This window comes from Sebastes umbrosus, chromosome 16, assembly GCF_015220745.1.
Source record: "Sebastes umbrosus isolate fSebUmb1 chromosome 16, fSebUmb1.pri, whole genome shotgun sequence".
In the NCBI taxonomy this organism is placed as follows: Eukaryota; Metazoa; Chordata; class Actinopteri; order Perciformes; family Sebastidae; genus Sebastes; species Sebastes umbrosus.
In genome coordinates this window covers 1,247,102-1,261,958 of record NC_051284.1, presented here as the reverse complement: position 1 = coordinate 1,261,958, position 14,857 = coordinate 1,247,102, and the positions used below count along the sequence as shown (strand labels likewise).

The 14,857-nt window shown below is 44.2% G+C and overlaps 1 protein-coding gene across 2 annotated transcripts in view; it reads left to right on the top strand.

Annotated features, from left to right (window-relative positions):
• The window catches only part of eipr1 (EARP complex and GARP complex interacting protein 1), an 84,647-nt gene that overhangs the window by 11,520 nt on the left and 58,270 nt on the right, over positions 1–14,857 (top strand). For both annotated transcript variants that reach the window (XM_037746941.1, XM_037746940.1), the window contains exon 4: positions 2,767–2,923. In XM_037746941.1, coding sequence (XP_037602869.1) covers positions 2,767–2,923 — 157 coding nt within the window. The remainder of the gene's footprint in view (positions 1–2,766; positions 2,924–14,857) is intronic.

Below are 14,857 nucleotides of genomic sequence, written 5' to 3'. Positions count from 1 at the left end.
CTTTTTTCTGTTTTTCAGTCTTTGTCTCTTTTTTTGCGTATACTTTATCCTCCTATTCTGTTGGTCTCCTCCATCTAATGACCTCCGTGCACTTTAGTTGAGAATCATAACATGCGATCGGTCTTTAACAGGTGATCAATAATAGCCGGCCTGTCTTCACAGGTCCGACAGCAGCGACTGTGTTAGAAGTCATGTTCAGACTCCATAGAGAATCAATACTAATGTGTTGACATGATGACCCACATGAGGGATAAGAGCAGCGGCTGCAAAGTCACTGTCAGGCCAGAGAAACTCTTGAAGGTCACATGCACATCATCTGCTTTTATGTACGGTTTTCTTCTAATTATATACCTTCACAAAGGTTTTCTCTGCTACATTCACAAAGAGTCGTAAGTAGAGACAACCAACAAGATATGGATTTGAGCAGCAGAGAACCAGCTTCAACGCACCAATAAATAGATTAACAATCATATTTTATAAACCCCATAACTCTCTCAGTTGACGTATAGTAACAGATTGTCCTAATTTTTGAACACATGACAAGATGCAATTGCAATTCTTGGATGAGCCCTGCCTACTTCAAAGCAGTGAGAAAAGCGCTGGCGGTAAGGCCCCAGCACTCATTTTTAGTTTTCAGGACCTTTAAAGTTGCAGCCTGTAGGATCTGGTGCCATCTAGCAGTGAGGTTGAAACTGAAACTTCTCCCGTGTGCCAAGCGTGTAGGAGGACTACGGTGGCCGACACGGAAAACGGGAAAATGCGAATGACTCTCTCTAGACCCAGTGTTTGGTTTGTTCATTCTGGGCTACTGTAGAAGCATGGCGGCCGGCTCTGTGAAGAGGACCCGCTCCGTATGTATCTAAGGTAACGAAAACACGATTCTTAAAGAAAACATACTTATTAATATTATTTTCCATTTTGGCCAATAGATCTGCCTAAGTGCTACACACTGTTCCTTTAAGGATTCATTCAATTTGAATATTGAAAAAATTGTAACAGAGATATGTATTTAGCGAAACACTTTTTGGTGAACAAACAATGCGATGGCGACGCAGCCTTAAATATCTTTAGCATTTCTGCACCATAGATTCTTATTATGCCATGTCAGTGTATCAGCCATGTCAGTGATCCCCCCCCCCCCTCCCAACAACGGTCAGCAAAGCCCTGATTTTTTTGATGGGTTCTAAAGATGATCTTTCCAAATGTTCCTGTGGTGTGAGGTATGTTAAGAGTGTTTTATACATTCCCCGATCGGCTCGGAAGTCCATCCTGGCCGCACCGATCTCAAATCATAAATATGAAACATGTTCAGTGTTTACGATCAGATATCCTGTTGTGTGTGGGGAACCCCGAGGACAGCGGATGACACAGTCACATGGGAAAGAACGACAGAACCAAGCTGACTGAAACGAAAAGACAACCACCGCCATCATGGTAGCTGCGGCCTACTGCAGAGCTAATGCTAAACGTGAAGCATAAAGTAGCAGAAAGATGGAGCTCAGAAATAGAGGAGCAACTTGTTGATTTGTGGCAACAACACAAGTCTTTATTCAACATGTCTCCATGACTTCATCCATTCATCCTTCTTGAATTTTACGTACAAAGTAAAAACTAACATCGTTAATTGTTCCAGCCCGTCGTCCGCCATGTTTGTTTACATGAATGAATCTGTTAGTGTGTGGTGTGCTGTTTTGGCCAAATCGTTGCTCTCCACACACTATAGGAACTAAACTGTTAGATTTAACACAACATGTCGTTATGTGTGGGCTCTCTCACTTTTTCAAAATCTTTTCTGATTTTCTAAATCTTTTGTTGTGAGCCAGCCTTAAGAGATCTTGTTGGACCAATTCCAATTAGAGTTTTAGATCTTGACAGTGACGACATTTTTGCCAGTGTCAGATTGCATCACTCAGGAGCAGAGTGCACTGTAGGCCTTCAGGGGTAAATCCTTCTGGGGCAGGATGTAGTCACTGTCTTCTGTGCCGCCTCTCCTCCCCCCCACAACCCTCCACCACCCTCTTCCCTCGCTCCCTCTCTTCATCCCCTCTGTCTCTCGCTCTCTGTCAGCTGAGTTCTACATGCTTGAGTTCACAGGATGACAGCCACTCTGGACCGGACTGAAGCTCAAGACGGCCCACTATGCACTGCTGCGCACACCACACACAAAACAATATATACGTATGAACACTCATACACAAGTGCGTTCATATTCCATACCGCCTCCCACCGGCACTCCAATATGTGAGCAAGAAAAGGCTTTTGTTCAAGATGATTGCTTGCCCACTTACTCCAAGTGCAAGGTTGTCTAAAACCACTCAAGAGCCTGTGGACCCGCACCACGTTGCTTTTTAATTTGACAAATAGGCCTAACGCCAGTGTTTCATCGCCCAGCGCCTGCCCACACACTGTCAATATCTACACCAAAAAGAAATTAGGCTCTTTGCTCTCTCTCTCTTTTTTTTCCCTCTCCCTTTCTTTCTGCTTTCTCTCTCTCTCTCTCTCTGTGATTGGTTATGCCCTCAAGCCTCCAACTTTTAGTCCAATTACTGTATCAATTCTACATTTACTCCACTGGTTCCAATTAGCAGCGCTGACTCTGGTGTGGATGGTGCCAAAATAACTCATTTGTGATGTGGATTTGGGGGAAAGTGCATCCACGTCACCGCAATTAGCGCCTGTCCACCACACATATACACACACACACACGCTGTACACTAACAATCTGTGAATGACTGTGTATGCGTGTGTGTGTTGTCCCCCCTCCAGCCAGTGACAGCAGGGTGGTGTCCTGTGCGGCAGTATGGCGGATGCCCTCTGATTGGGAGACAGGAAGCCATGAGTCACCGGACGACTCCGCCCACAACCCCCAAACCCTGGAGCTGCTCTGTCACCTAGACGACAGCGCCCACAGCAACGCTGCCTGGTAGGTGTTGCTGGGGAACAGCCGCACTCACAGTACAAGTGATGCAAGTGCAATTATTCTTCTTATCCACAATTGTCTCCTGTGCGTATTTGTAGGATGGGACATGGTTCATATATTTGTGGACTACAGGACGTCTAATAACTAGGGATGAGAAAAAAATCGATTCACCTATGTATCGCGACTTTTTTACGATTTTGAAATTGATTTGCCAGAATCAATATATTTGCTTAATTTGAATCTATGCAGAAGTTAAAGGAAGTTACCGCTTTTATTATTGTAGTCTGAGTAACGTGACGTCATATCCGTTCTGTATGCTTCAACCTAAACAAACCAGCCTGCGGCCAAGAGCCGAAACAAAAATATAAAACGTTGGAGGGTCGTCATGGATACAACCTGCACCCTCAGATTATAAATCCAGCATGGTAAACACTACACATCCAGTAAAGCCTGGAAACACTTCGGGTTTCACACATTGCAGGAAAAGCAGAGCTAGACATCACGGCTAAAGCTGCATGCTAACTCTGTCACAGACAGGAAACGTTAGTGTATCGCGGTAACGTGCGGTTAAGCCGGCCGTCGCTCTCATCTCCGTGGTCAAATGGGCCAACGCTACAACTGTAGAGCACCCAGATACTGACATTTATGTTCTCTGCATTGAAACGGCCCCGATGGAGCTGACCATGGATGGATAAAGAGAACGGAGCTGACGGGAGAGCTAGAGACCACCTTGGAGAAGTTAGAGGAAGTAGACACGTGGGACTACGTTTGGTTTTCAAAATAAGGTGTTAACAAAGGGAACTGTATATACTAAATACATCTAGGGAAATAAGATTGATTGGATTATATTCACTAGAAGTATATAAAACATTACATGTCCCTTATAAATTAAATAGAAAATACCACTAATCTGTGAGGGAAATGTCTTTATTCTTTGATTTTTGGGTTGCTGGAAAAAAATCAATAAATAATTCCTGACAATGACTGATATATTGACTTTGACTACATACATGCTGAAAATCAAATATTTTTACTGTATTAATTTAGATATTTTCCAAAGTGAAAGTCCCTAGAAGTGTATGATTCAACTTTTCCCATGGTCTGGTGTTAAAAAAGTTAACAAAAAATCAAAATAAATCACAATATCGAATCACAGTACTTGTAGAATCACAATACTTAAAAATCATAACACATATCGAATCGGCACCCAAGTATCGTGATCGTATCGAATTGGGAGATAGATGTATCGTCCCAGCCCTATTAATTACTCATGGGGTCCAAATAAAGTCACACAGAAGCCTGAGACGTTCTAAAAGGCCCTTTTGATGAATGAATAAAATTAACGATTGTACTTGTTTGGTCATCATATTCACATTACAAATTATTTGGAAAGTTTGACAAAAATGATGTTGACTCAAGGTCCACTTACTGGCTTTTTCTGGAACTTTCAATTGCATCTCATGGTCTTCATTTGCAGAACTTGTGTTGAAAGCTCAAGTGTAACAAAAGGTTAATAGATTTATTTTGTCAAACCTCTTATTCCAATGTCTAAAATGTACTGAAACAGTATAAATAACTTTTCACTTTCAGTTCAGTTCCCTGTCAGAAAATATTCTAAATATAGCATTATTATTAAATATATATTATTATATACATTTAAACTGATGTTGAGTTTTTTAGGTGAGCCTTTCTTTTAGGTGTCTACGGGTCCGCCTCCCAAAAAACATTGATATTCAGAGACTTTGTTTCCTACATACCGGTGACTTTTAGTGCACTGCAACAGCACTTTTATGTTAAAATGGTCTACTTTTAATTGTTAAGAAAGGAAACTAAATAATTCTCCCCTCTGGCATGAATTTGTGTGAATCTCTGGCATAAAATAATATTCATCAGTTTTTATTCATTCATTCATTTTTTGCCCATGCTTGAGTATTTTTTTTTCTCAGTACTCTAAATTTCTCTCTGTCTCTCACTCACTGAAGGTCCTTTCAGACACAACGCAACAGCACCACTGCGCTCTGAAACCCCTACCGTGCCGCGCCGTAGCGGCTTTTCGCTGCGTCGAGCAAAGCCCAACTTTGGGTGCCGTACGCCGTGATGTGCAGCGAGCTGTATTGTCGTCCAGGTGGAAGCAGTAGGGATTATACAGGTTCACGCTGTACATTGCCGGAAAAGGTTGAGATAACGAAAAGGAAAAAAGGTGTGAACATTTGTCATAAATCGGTAGAAATACGGGAGGAATTTTGACCCCGGTAGCAAAACGGGAGAGGGCAATGAAAAACGGGGGTATCCTAGAAAGTCTCCCCCTGGAGGGTTGGCAGGTATGATGCTGACTGCCATCTACTGTAGGTAATACACTGACTATGGATAAGTAACTCACTTTAAAACACCCTTTAAAGCACCAATAGTGATCCCCTCATTTATAGTTGTATATTGATATTGAGGTATTTCTCTCTCCCAGAGCTGATTCCCATCTGGTTATTCAATCAAAAAAAAATACAATCAAATGTCCACTCATTATATCCATTGTTATTGTCATATGATTGTTCACAGAAATATATATATAAAACATATATTTAGCCATACCACCAACCCCCCTAACAACACAGTCAATACGGTTCCTTGAATACAATGGAATATTATGTGAAAAATCCCCAGTCGGTGATCATCCCCTTAATAGTTAACAATGTCTACTTGCAACACCTCGTCGCAGGGTGCATGTCCACGTGTTGTGAGCAGTTCAATTAATTTCCTTTCCTACATGCACATTCTAATTTGAATCATTTGGAGGTCTGAGAATGTAAAACTATACTGTATTTCACAAAAAAGAGCAACATTAGAAAAAAACGATTTATAAAATAACATTGTCTTGTAATCCCATATGGGATGGGCCAGATGTTTGGCATGACACAGAAACTAATATAACCTTGTTTAGCAAATTAATTTTATAATTATTTGAGCTTTATTTTCTTATTTGCTACCCCTGTAATCATTTTGCAACCTCTTAGATTTATCTTGTGAACCAAAGATCTCAACCTCCAGGTTTGGAACCAGTGACATGAACATCCACAGATCTAATCATATTTTCATTAGTTTCTGAATTTGCTGTCATACTGACTCACTAAATGTTGGGTTGATTTTTATGCTGACCATGATAACATAACAAAGATAAACAACTGAAAAACAAAGATTTTGAAACCTCTGTTGGTCTGGAGGAGCAGCAGCAGTTATTTCTGCACAAACGTCCACTGTACATTCACTAGATATTCTCAGAGCTACGAAATCTTCTGCAGTGTGGAGTGTGCGCGCGCATGCACGTGAGGTGGAGCGAGCTGAGTGAAGGCAAGCAGGCAGGCAGCAGAGCAGAGTACAGCAGAGACTCCAGCCTCACGCGAGCGCGGGTGATTTATAGTGATTTCAGTTACAAACAGTCCCTTTAACGGCTTCATAATTAGCTTTGCAAGATGAAGGTTATTAGTACGCCATCACCAAGAGACTAATGTTAGCAAGCGGAACACCGAAATCTAGCACTAGTAGACGAGCCAGCCGACCAACACACACCGCAACGCTTTGCAAAACCTTCAGCAAAGTTTCGCCCAACCAGCCAACTCTGGTTGGGCAAAGAAAATAACTCGGTCAGTCTGTTTCATGTCAAATGACCTGCACAAAGCTGTGGATAGTTGTGGATGTCTCTGCTGGCATTGCGGTCTGGAGACAGTACTTTTTTTTGCCTCCTTACTCCAGAACACATAGACCAGCCTCTTTTTTTCCCGGTGATGTTGCTTTGTAAATTACACTTTCATTTCACTATTCTTCTACAGGCAGAGGACTGTAGCATGCTTCCAAATTAATGCAGACACCTTTCTCTGCTTTTTCTCCGTTTGCCAGACAATGGCCTTCATCAAGACCATTCAGCTGAGCTGCAGTTATGTTGTGTATTGCATTTCAGTGGAGTAAGGACACAAATAAATGTTTTTTACATAGTGCCCTGGAGTAAGTGCCTAAAAATAGTGGCCCCCCTATCTATTCAGTCAATCGAGAATTGGTTTTTAATAAAATTGTGACACCAAGAATGAGAATCTTATCATGAGATTCTGAAAGATCCCCACCCCTAGTATCCATCAAAATCCACGCTTTTTGTTTCCTCAGACAGCTTTTCCTGCTGAGATTAAGTAGGACAGTAATACAAAGAAATAATATATACTAACTAGAGACCGTCTTGCGATGGGATCACATCAGAAGTCCTGCCCCTTCCGGTGGACCACCATGGTGAACGTATAAATAAGAGGACTGATTACAGGGACCAAAAACTGTTTCAATGTACAGTACGGTACAGTATAGTATGTGGAAAATGTGAACCTATCCTTTAAACCCGATATGTGGTTTTAAGTTTTCTGAGTGTGATGCCTCCATTCCTACATGTGTTGTTTACTACAGGGTGTCCTATCTCATTTCATTCAGCAGTATTCTGGAAAGCCTTGGCAGAGACTTAGCTGTTTGGTTTGCCCTTCTCAAACAAAGAAACAAAAAACCTACAGCCACTATTTTTTCTTATATCATGAGATTATAAATCCTAAAACTAAATGGGAGCCATTTAGAAACTGCAGTGAACAATGAAAACACACGAGGGGACAGAAGGGCATGTCCTACTGAAACTGAAATAGCCCACACTCTACACACCATTAGATTCCTCTCCTCTCCTGTCTCCTCTCCTCCTCTCCTGTCTCCTCTCCTCTCCTCTCCTCTCCTGTCTCCTCTCCTCTCCTCTCCTGTCCTCTCCTCTCCTCTCCTCCTGTTTCCTCTCCTCTCCTCTCCTGTCCTCTCCTCTCCTCTCCTCTCCTGTCCTCTCCTCCCCTCTCCTGTCTCCTCTCCTCCTGTGTCCTCTCCTCTCCTCTCCTCTCCCCTGTTTGCCTCTCTTCTCTCCCTCCCCTTCCCTGTACCTCTCCTTCGTACAAGTGTTTTCATTTTTTCGGCCCAGACTATTGACTGGCCCACATCTCAGATTGTAGTCTCGGCCCGATCCTTTTGTCTTACAGTCAAAAGAGCTCCCGTGCACAATGCCTCGCCATAACTCGCGCCTATGAGAATGAAAATCAATGGTCATTCCCCTTTTTAGTCCACTGTTTATCGGCCGCCTCGTGATTGCTATCATTTTTAGAGGCGCCAATCAGTTAGCGTGATGCATTCTGTAGCAGGTGTCTGCGAGGGGAGATAAAGATGGAGAGGGAGTGAGGAAGATGGAGAGAGGAAGATGGAGGGAAGCTCACAAAGAGGAGCACAAAAGAAAGAGAAGAGAGATTGCGTTTGTGCAACTTGTGTGTGTGGAAAGAGGAGGGTTTTGTATGTGCGGGGTGCACCCATGTATGTGTATGTGTATGTGTGTGTGTGTGTGTGTGTGTGTGTGTGTGTGTGTGTGTGTGTGTGTGTGTGTGTGTGTGTGTGTGTGTGTGTGTGTGTGTGTGTGTGCGTGCGTGCGTGCGTGCGTGCGTGCGTGCGTGCGTGCGTGCGTGCGTGCGTGCGTGCGTGCGTGCGTGCGTGCGTGCGTGCGTCAGAGGGCAGGTCAAGCAAGGCTGCTGGGTAAAGATTGATGGCTGTGGGCTCCACCATCTTAACACCCTGAGAGCTGTAACCCTCACAAGGGCACCACTGTGTGTGTGTGTGTGTGTGTGTGTGTGTGTGTGTGTGTGTGTGTGGAGTGTGTGTGTGGAGTGTGCGGAGTGTGCATTTGGTGCTGTGAAGCCCGTAGCCTATGCTGTTCACTATTGGCTCTTCTAGATGGATGGCTTTGGTCTGCTGCCCACCTCCTCCATCTCTCTATGACACACACACACACACACACACACTTATCCCCACTCACTCTGATAATACTGGCAGCATGCACCAGCCTGTGTTTGTGTGTGTAAGCAGACAAAGACTAAAGAGATTGGAGTTCATACTCTTATGAGGCTTTTATCTGTTTCGTGTGTGTGTGTGTGCGTGCGTGTGTGTGTGTGTGTGTGTGTTTGTTCACCTGCCCGTGCCGCGTGTGTTTGCGTCCACTGTAGCGTGTCTGCCCGTGTGTAGCGTGCATCCTTGTGTGTGTGTTATCCGGTAGCTGGTGTCCCTCCACTCCCACCAACAATAACACTTTCTCCTTCCTACAAATCCCCTCATTGTTTGGGTGGGCAAACATTTGAGCCTCTGTCCTGTTGTGAAGCGTGCTCTGAATGGAAATATTGGCAAAATGCAACCCCCCAAAAAAACAAAGCTGGGGGAAAATCATGTTTTTTTGTTGCTTATGTGTGTTCTTCTTCTTCTTCTTCTTCTTCTTCTTCTTCTGCTTCATCTGCTTCTTCCTCTTCCTCTTCCTCTTCCTCTTCCTCTTCCTCTTCCTCCTCCTCCTCCTCCTCACTTGGTTTTGATTGGGTTGAGCGAATCGATTCCCGTGGAGCCATTTCAGCCAATCAGGGCCCTAGGAGGGAATGGTAAAGCGCAAAAGGCAACAAGGTTGATTTTCTAAAGTGGGGTGTGACAGGAGGGGGTAAGGGGTGTTTGTGGATGTGATTGTGTGTGTTTGTGCACACACACGCATGAATGCAATCATGTGTATTATGGTGTGATTATTTGAGTCTGGTTGTATATATGTCGAGCCTCTCTTAGCCTGCGGTGTGATAGCGTCTCTGCTGCTTGTCTGTGGATGTGCCTGGACGTGCAGAAGTGTGTATGTGAGTGTGTAGGCCGATTTTCCTGGTGATCACTAAGCGTGATTTTCACTGTGAGGGTCCCCTAGTCCCAATCAATTGGACGCCAGTAGTGGGCTCTCATGCAGACTATTAGCCTAGTGTGTGTGTGTGGATGTGTGTGTGTGTGCAATGGGAGCTATCAGTCGATTATAGGGCCTTTGCCATCCAGCCTTTTCAACCACGTCTTAGATGAAACACCATGATGCAGGTGTTGCAATGAAGTTTGCGGGTCTGGTGGTTTTTCCTCCAGCACTAGCAGGTGCTGGTTAAAAAATAACTCATACGGGTGCATTAAAGGATAATTCCAATTCATTACAACTTGGGATTGCTTTTATAGTTTTGCCTAGAGATGCACCGATACCATACATACCTTTTTTTCAGACCGTGTACAAGTACTTACATTTGGGTACTTGCCGATACCGAGTACCGATGCGAGTACTTCTCTGTGCCAAAAGACCCTCGTTAACAGCCAGCTGGAGGGTGTGAGCGACACACGGCAGGCTGGGGAGTCCCTCATACGAGGCGGTGCGCCGCCACCAGCTCTAGGTCGGCATGGAAAGGCTCGGGGTGAAAGTGGCTCGCAGCCACAGCTTTACAGCGCTCCCCGCCCGGACCTTGCCGCACTGTGGACAAAGGGCTCGATGCGCCGGAGACAGCCCCGTGCGACTGTCAACCGGGGTGGAATGTCCTCAGTGCGCCCCAACCATGTTGTGCCGCCAGATCGGGGCTCGGCCCATGTAAAAGGTGCCAGGGGTCTGCGGCGATGTCAGCAACCCACCCGACCCGTCTTGAAACACGGACCAAGGAGTCTAACTCGCGCGCGAGTCAGAAGGTGCAAGCAAAATCCCGTGGCGCAATGAAAGGGATCCCGGCCCAGCGGGGTCGGGCGCACCACTGTAAAGTGGTATCGGAGCACGGGTACATGAGCACAGTATCGGACCCGATACCCGATTGATTCTGGTGAGGTTGCAGATTGAAGCTTCTCCCCGTGTACCATGCGTGTAGGAGAACTACGGTGACCGACGTGAAAACGTGAATGGCCCTATCCAGAGTTGTTGTAAGAGTAGTAGCATGGCCGTAGCCAACTATAAGGTCAACGAGGTCTGGACTACCAGCCTACCAGATCATGTTTAGGAAAAGTCATAGGCCTAGACATGTTTGTTGTGCATACACATGGTCTATACATCTCGCACCATGTCGATCTTTTAAGCGTCTGCCTGGCAGCAGGTATTTTTTGCGAGGTCCCTCTGTATGTATTTAATCATAGATAATGAGTAGGTGTGTGCTGTATAGCTTGGGTTGTAGGTAACATTTGGTATGAATTTTGCTCGTGTAGAAATGCAGTAAAAGAAAAAATTCTGGACCTCACTAATTTCTAAACCCTGGCTACAGCCCTGTGTGCAGAGTGTGTGTGTACGTGGGAAGTGAGTGGCAAAGCAAGAGAGAGACAGAGTGATGGCAAATGTGTGTGAGTAAACAAGTGATCTAGTGGAGCAGAAGACAGAGTTAGTTTAGCTCTGAGAATGTTCAGTGGAAGTGGCAGTTTGTGCAGAAATAAGCGCTGCCGCTCCTCAAGACCAACAGAGGTTTCCTGTGTCTTGTTTCGCGGCGGCTGAGTGGAGTGATGCTCCGGAGCAAGTAGACTTCAGCCCAAGCAGGAAAAATGAACACAGTGTTAGGTTTGGCCGTTTTGTGCTACTGTAGAAACATGGCGGCCGGCTTCGTGAAGAGGACCCGCTCCCTATGGAGATATAAACGGCTCATTCTAAGGTAACGAAAACAAAACGATTCTTGTTTTCAGGTGATTATACTCTAAAGAAAACTTAGTTATTAATATTATATTCCATTTCAGCCAATAGATCCACCTAAATGCCACACGCTCGTCCTTTACCTTTACCTTTTCTACATTGCTCTTTACTAATAAGAAACAAGCAAGGAGAGATAAAAGGTTTAATTAGAGATGTGTTATTGTCAGAGCTTATGTGAATTTGGGTATTTCACTAACCAGGAACTGGTGTTGTGTCGAAGCCTGTTCCCTTTCGCCCTCTGTGTTTAGAGTTAGGATGAGTTTGGGTTGTCTTTAAGCTCTCAGAAAAACAAATGTTTGCGGTTAGCGGTAAAGTTAGGCTCAGGTTGAGGAAAAACACAAACTGATGGGGAAACAGCCTTCGACAGAACACCAAATCTAAAATGGAACCTGCGATCAGAACCCAGCCCTAATTACAATTCTACTCATTCATCTAATTGCTGAGGAATGTGTTAACATCTCTACAACAAGCTTTGACCTACTATACGTATCGTTGTGTGTGTTTGTGCATTCACTTGGTTTGACTTTCTAATGGCGTGGTTCAGATAATCTGGCTAACCTGTCTGTCATCACCTGACTGCTCCTTTGTCTTGCCCAGTCATTTTTTCTTGTAGTCACCATGTTCCCAGATCTCAACTATTACTTCAGTGTAGGGTTGCACCGATACCGATACTGGATCGGATATCGGGCCGATACTGACTCATACAACTGGATCGGGTATCGGTGACAATGGAGTCGATCTATTCAATCCAATTCAATGGTTATATACTATATACATTATAGACTGGAATTTTAATTCCTGTTTGAGTTTTGACCAATTTGTTGCTGCATTAACAAGGTTTCCACTTGAATTGTAATTACTTTTTTTACCAAGTTGCTGGTGTACAATTTATTATTTTAATAATAAATTATAATTCAGTAAATGTATATCTATGTATTTATTTGTCACATTTTGTTTTACAAAGTTAAGAAAGTATTGTTTAAGTCCAGCCTGATTTTGCCTTACATATAAAAGAATGATCAAGTCAATTCCATCCTGTGAGGCATACAGCTGATTAATTAAACACTGGTATCAGCTCGGTACTCGGTATCGGCCGATACCCAACGCCCAGGTATCACTATCGGGACTGATAAAGTCGGATCGATGCATCCCCACTTTGATTAGTACATCTTTATCATAAACATTCGAAATGATGGCCAAAACTACGTAAAAAGAACCCACATTGTAGATTATCCTTTAACACCAACCCTCACCACTACAAGACTAATGGCACTTTGCAAAAAATATTCTCCTTCTGATCAAATAAAACTCAAGCTGGTTCTCACAAACTGCAGCACACACATACCCACCACCCTTGGTGTCCCTGTATCCATGCTAAAATCTTACCCAGAAGGAGGAAAGACAGGCACACACTTTGTTTGTGTTGGCTGTTGGCTTTGTATATAAGGGGCTGGGATTAAACTCATATGGATGCAAAGCACAGCGAAGACGGGTAACAATCTGATGAGCAAGAGCCATAGAGAGAGACAAAGAGAGAGAGAAGTGCATCTGTGTCCCTGACTTAGATATATGGGGCTGTAAAACCTCCATAGCTCTCCCCGACAGTATTTACATACCATTCCAGTAGCCAGTGTGCCAGCTTGTTGCAGAGCTCAAGGTCAAATGCACATAACGTATATTCTTTAATATGAGGGGAAGGCAATATGAGATACTGTACACCTGTACTGCCTCTCCCTCTCCCTCTTCCCCTCGCCCCTGCGCAAATTAATTGATACTACAGGGAAGCATACAGTGTGTAAATCTCAAAGTGGTGAGTATATTTTAATTGGTCCTATGGTGTGCTGATTTATGTGTTTGGGAGTGCATGAGAGAGAAAGCGAGGTGGTATCTGACGTGCTGCAGGCTCCATCTATAAGGTCTGTGAGCTGCAGTGACTCTCCCCAGCAGTAAGCTGTGTGTGTGTGTGCTCGTATTAATCACATTGTGGGGACATGAATCTGATCAGTCTGTCACAGTATGGGGACAGCAAGCTGGTCATCACAAGTTAAACCATTTGATTTTTAGGGTTGATTGTTTTTAGTAAAGGTAAGGGTAAGGCTGAGGCATACAGTTCTATCGGCTATCGGTCTGATGACGATTTAGCCTCTGGAGGCAATAGACAAGATTTCTGATGTTTCGGTGTAGCCAGTGGATATCTGGACCAAGGCCATGTTCACACCTGGCATTAACATGCGTCTTGGGTGATCCAATCACAAGTAAACAGCTCTAAGTACGTCTGTTTACACCTGGCGTTAGAATGTGTCTCCACATGAGTGACCACTTGTGATCAGACCTCACTTCACTGCTCTGTATGCAAAGAAACACGTCGTAAACACACGGATAATACAGCCGATATAAGAATACAGGAATGTCAGTAGCAATATCCTACATGTTCGTGAATTCGGGTACATTTTATTAACATCAAATAAAAGGTTATTGTACCAGCGGTCCCCAGAGACCTCCTTACCACCAACACCGCCACCTTTGCCAGGCAACAGCGGGGTACAAAGCTCCAGAAAGCTGGGGATGAGAGTGAGCGGGCAGGTGTCAGCTCTGTCCAGAGCACCGGAAACAAAAACACAGACACAGCACCGACAGCATGATAATTAATTATACATTACATTATTATACAACTAGAATGGCACTCGGAGAGTGCAGACCTCCGCCAAGGTGCCTGACTTTAAAAACAGATCACAGCTCCCTGCTGGCGGGTACCGTGAGGTGGTCGGCTTATTATTAACACGGTGTGTTTCCGTGTAACGTATCGGCGGACGCCTCTCTCATTCAGCAGCCTTGTTATGTCTGTATAACGTTACACTACGTTGTCTCTCATCCTGTCATCTAACTCTTTGTTCTTTCTCACCCCGGACGGCCAGCAGCTCCCGCACACACATCCACACACGTATCTCTCTGCTCTCAGAAGGAGGCGGGGTCACGCGTCATCAACGCGTCATCAGTTACACTGCACATGTGTTATACCCTGTGGTCTTAATGCTCAGGCTGATCGGAATCATTAAAAAAATTCCTGAATCCGGATCGCCACCAAAATCTAATGGATTGTTCATTGTGCCACACCCCACTCCTCCAAAAGATTTCATTCAAATCCACCGTGGACTTTTGGAACAAGCCTGCTAACAGACAAACCAACGCCGGTGAAAAAATAATTATTAGATATTTTTCTCAAATTATTCATCCAGGTTGTTATGTATTTAATGATGAAGCTTGGTTTGGCTTCATATTAGCTTCAGCTGAATTTAGGAAAACATTTTTGCACAAAATGAGATCTGTTTTTTGTCTGCCATCGTTTACAGTGTAGTTGTGTTTGGAAGAGATGCCTTCATGACCAGTATGGAGAGAAGGACTGATTA